Source organism: Entamoeba invadens, assembly GCF_000330505.1.
Source record: "Entamoeba invadens IP1 unplaced genomic scaffold scaff_1105074725989, whole genome shotgun sequence".
Classification (NCBI taxonomy): Eukaryota; Evosea; order Mastigamoebida; family Endamoebidae; genus Entamoeba; species Entamoeba invadens.
This window is the reverse complement of record NW_004443781.1, coordinates 43,325-48,283: the sequence shown is the minus strand read 5'-3', so window position 1 is coordinate 48,283 and position 4,959 is coordinate 43,325. Positions and strand designations below refer to the sequence as shown.

Genomic DNA, 4,959 nt, shown 5'->3' with positions numbered 1-4,959 from the left:
AGTATTTGCATCAAATGCAACACGGGAAAATGTATACAACAAGTGTGAGAACTGCGCAGCACATTGTTATTTATGTGAGAACAAAAAGTGTTTGATATGTAATGACACTTTTTTATTAAATAATGAAAATGTCTGTGTTGAAGTAGAAAATAAAATTTCAAATGGTATATTAACTGTTCGGTGTAATGACACTTTTTATATAACAAATGGCGTTTGTAACAACTGTACATCAAAATATGAACACACTGTTTTGTGTAACAAAAACAATACAATTTCATGTGAAGCAGATTATAACATTTAACGTGAGGGAATATGCATTTCATCAATTTGTCAAAATAAAACATTAATTGAAGAAAATTGGATGTGTAATTTACCAGAAGCTAATTGTGTATTTATTGTAAACAATAAATGTGTTGAATTTGAAAATGACTACATTGTTGATGTTAAAAAACATGTGTGAGTGTTACAAATGACACTTTGTCAATTGATTGTGTTTTATATAATAAATATGGATGCATATCATGTGACATTGGATATAATTTGTCAAATACAAAATGTCGTCAATGTTCCGAGAATTGCGCAAATTGTACTGGCTTTAAAACAAAGTGTCTTTCATATAAGTATGGGTATTATCAAGGCGATAATTACACGTGTTTTTTAAGCACAGAATTGTTAAAAAAAAGTGCGACAAATAATCACAAATTACGGGTGGGTGTTATCAATGCAAAACGGGTATTACAGAGTTGGAACGGATTGCATTGAATGTCTTTTGAATTGCTCAACATGTATTACAAAAGACACATGTTTGACTTGCAATTTAACAAATTACAAAACACAAAGTGGAAATTGTTTGCCACAAAACAGTGTCATTGGCTGTGCTGTCGAAGTCACACAAAATGGGTGTTCTAAATGTCAAGATGGGTATTACACAGTCAATTACAATGAGTGTGAAGGTGTCATGGCAACTGCACAACATGCACACAACACGAAAAATGCACATCCTGTGTTAAAAACATAATTTTATTTGAAAGTGGACTTTGTCTTGATATTTCATATGTATTACAGTGTATTGAAATTTCAAATTCAAAATGCTCCAAATGCATATTTTGGCACTCACCTAATAATAATGGAACTTTGTGTGAGAAACATGTGGTTTGGTGGGTACTTCTCATTTTTATTTAGTTTGCCATTTTCATGATAACAATATTTATATTGTCGTTTGTATTAACAGTGAAATACATTGACAACAAAATGCATCACAAAGAAATTGCAAAGACAACAACACTCTTTAAAATGAGTCGCTCAAACATCGCATTTATTCAACTTGGTGATGACGTTGTTGTGAACAAAACAGAAATATAATTTGGTGAAGACGTCTATGTCAACACACAACAGCAAGAACTTCTGTGTGTTGGGAACATATCAAAGGACAACATGAAAATTCAAATCACAACAAAAAATGCAACAGTCGAGAAATATCTATTTGAGTCAAATCCGAAAATAATAGTGTTGCCAAGTGGCGAAGCGTGCGAATTTGAGATATTACTGACTTTGAAATGCACAACTAAAATGGATGAGAGTGTTTTGTTAGTCGCAAACTCGTTCACAAAAAGAGATGATGTTATTAAGAAACTAACAATAACAGCAACTTCAAAACTGATGACACGACTTGATCCAGAAGAGTTGGTAGAGGATAACATACTTGGTGAAGGATCTTTTGGAATTATTTAACAAGGGACTTTCAGATAAAACATTGATGCAATTATAAAGATGAAATTATGTGGTAATGAAGACACAATTGAAGAATTTGAAAAGGAAGTGAATATGTTGGACAAATTTCGGAGTGAATACATAGTCTACTTCTATGGTGCAGTGTTTATTACAAATAAAGTGTGTATGGTCACTGAATTAGCACAATATGGATCTTTATAAGACTTGATAAAACACAAAATAAGTGAAGAAGTTGACATGAAATTGCGAGTAAAAATATTGTTAAACGCAGCAAATGTAATTTCATATTTGTACTCAAATAATATTTTACACAGAAATATCAAGCCAGACCATATTCTTGTGTTCCGACTTAATTTAAACAACAATGTGAATGCTAAGTTGACTGATTTTAAAGCAAGTCGAAATGTCAACATGTTGATGACGAATATGACTTTCACTAAGGGAGTTGGAACACCCAAATATATGGCACCCGAAATCTAGAACAAAGAGCATTACAAAAACCAGCATATGTTTATTCTTTTGCTATTACAATGCTTGAATGCTTTTTGTGGGGTGAGGCGTTCCCAAAAAGTACTTACATATTTCCATGGACTTTTGCATGTGATGTACCTTCTGGAAAAAGACCAATGACCATTAAAACACTTGATAAAAAGTATAGAAATGTCATTGAAAAGTGTTGGAAACAAAAGATTCAAAAGAGTGGTACTATCAATGAAATCATTGACGAGCTTAAAACAACAATTTAAAATATTGTTTTAATACATTAATACATTGTTATTTTCGAAATATTTCATAACATACAGTTTACTATGAAATATACAATTTGAATATCATTAAGACATACAATTTGAATCCAATTAATAAATGTGAGTAAATAATAACTATTCACTTAATAATGTATATTTATTTTAAACTTTTAATTAAGATTTTTATTTTAACAAACCTTGATATTTTTACATGACAATTTTTATTGTTTTCACAATTATATTATTGCAAAAATCAACATTTATCAACTTTTGTAAATTAAAAAAATAAATGTTTAATAATTCAAATGTTGTTTTGATGTTTACAAAAATATTGTCAACTTGTATGTACAAATTTTATTGTTTAAAATTTAATAATTATTTTATGACCTAAATATAATATTTACATTATTTACATTAAATATAAACATATAACAACAGTTGTTAACTGTTAACAGTATTTTAAATTAATGTATTTAATTTAGATATGATTTGATTGAAATGTAATTTAACAAATTTTTTGTTTGTTAACACAATAATATTAAGTGAAATTATTGAACACAATAATTATCAGTAAATTCAATATTTGTCAAATAATAAAAAACATGTTTATAAAACGATGCAAACAATGCAAAACGACAATTAAATAATATAGGTTAACTTTGATTTTATTTCTTTTTAATTGTTATCAAAATTTTTATTTATTAATATAAATAATTAAAAATAATAGTTCCAAAAACAAAATTGGATTATTTATTAAAATTAATACATGCAAACCACAAATTGAATCTGATTTATCTCTTTATTAAAAGTGTTTAAGTCACTTCATAAACATGTTTATAAAAATATAAACATCAACTGTATATAAAATGCAAGAGGTGGGGTTCGAACCCACGCCTTCGAAAAGACTCGTACCTGAAACGAGCGCCTTGGACCACTCGGCCACTCTTGCTTTGTTATAATTTTTAATAAAATATAATAAACTTTTGTGATTCAAATGATAATTATAATCCAAATAGAAAATAATATAACAAATAGACAGATAAATTAAAATATTTTAATGTTAATTCTACAATTAAACTTAATAACATAAAAAATTATCAATTTTATTTAATCTATAGTAAATAGATAATTGAAATATTATTATTTATTGCTATTAATTTCTAATTGTTAATTGTGTCAGAATAGAACAAATTGAGTTGTACAATAAAATAATAAGCGATTTATTTTATTAACTTTTTATGTTTGATATTGACAATATCACATCAACTTCAACCTGGTATGGACAAAAAGGTGTATTACATCGGAACAAACAAGCAATAATAAAAACACAATTCAAAATGTGACAAGTATTTTTTTAAAGTGTAAAATTGGTTTTAAAATGATACCCATTTAATTCATTAATTTTTGATTTTGAAACGGACAGTTACATAATTAATAATGGTATGTACATTTGTGTTTAACGTTATGAACAAGCAACATCAAGTGATAACGATAAGTTTAAGTTTAATTTTTAATCTTTGTCAATAAACAACACCTAAGTACTAATATTACTGCAACAACACTTCCAGGTGAGTCTCAAAATTACACACATAATAATACTTTTTATACTTAAATTTTGTGGTGGTAATGGTCATTATTATGTAAGTTATGATGTTGTTTTTCTATGTCTTTAATACGATTTGTAAAAACAACTTAATCGTTTAAATACACTATTAATTAAAAAATCCAACCTTTACAATCAACAGTCGTTTCCAAAATGTAACATATAACAATACCTCACAAAAATGGTACCTTTAAAGAACGGGTTCTTTTAAGAGTGTACATTTATTCGACTAAAACTTTAAATAGTGTTTTTTATATAGCGGTAATCAAGGTTTGGTTGGCTAAAAATGCCCGCTCTTGAGAAAATTAAAATTACCAGACTTCCCACTTTTGAAACGTTTGACTGTAGTAGTGATATCATGCAGCAAAAAAAAAATAAATGTTAAAAATAAAAATAATGCAATTTTTTTAACATTCAAGTATAATTTATACTTTATAAACAATTGGCTGATTTATTAGTGAAACTTTAATTGTTTTGTTTCTTGTCTTTTTTATAGTTCGATTTATTTAAAGTGATAATATTGTTTATAATAAAATTTATATTATATTTTTCATAAAGTTCTGAAAAATGAAACTACAGTAAATATTACTGTACTAAAAACTGAAAAACAACAAATGGAAAACCAATTAAAAGATTTATCAACATTATATACAAATACAGAAAAGGCGATTTCAGACCTCCAAGCATTAAAAATAGAAAACAACTATGTTGACAACGAGTCACTTGACATTGCACAACGCATTGAAAATGCAGAGGGGTACTTTGACAGACTTGATGAGACCATTAAAAGAAAAATAAACATTACAACTTCACTCAACACAATTGTCATTGATTTGGATAACATTTCAGATAAAATCAAAAAATATTTGGCTTTGTATC

At 27.3% G+C, this 4,959-nt stretch overlaps 1 protein-coding gene across 1 annotated transcript; it reads left to right on the top strand.

The window, feature by feature from the left end:
• Positions 1–4: 4 nt before the first annotated feature.
• On the top strand, positions 5–301 carry EIN_141880 (hypothetical protein; the record flags this gene model as incomplete). The annotated part of the gene is made up of 1 exon (XM_004262029.1): positions 5–301. A coding segment is annotated over one exon (297 nt), but the record flags the coding sequence as incomplete, so codon positions are not given.
• Positions 302–4,959: the final 4,658 nt, after the last annotated feature.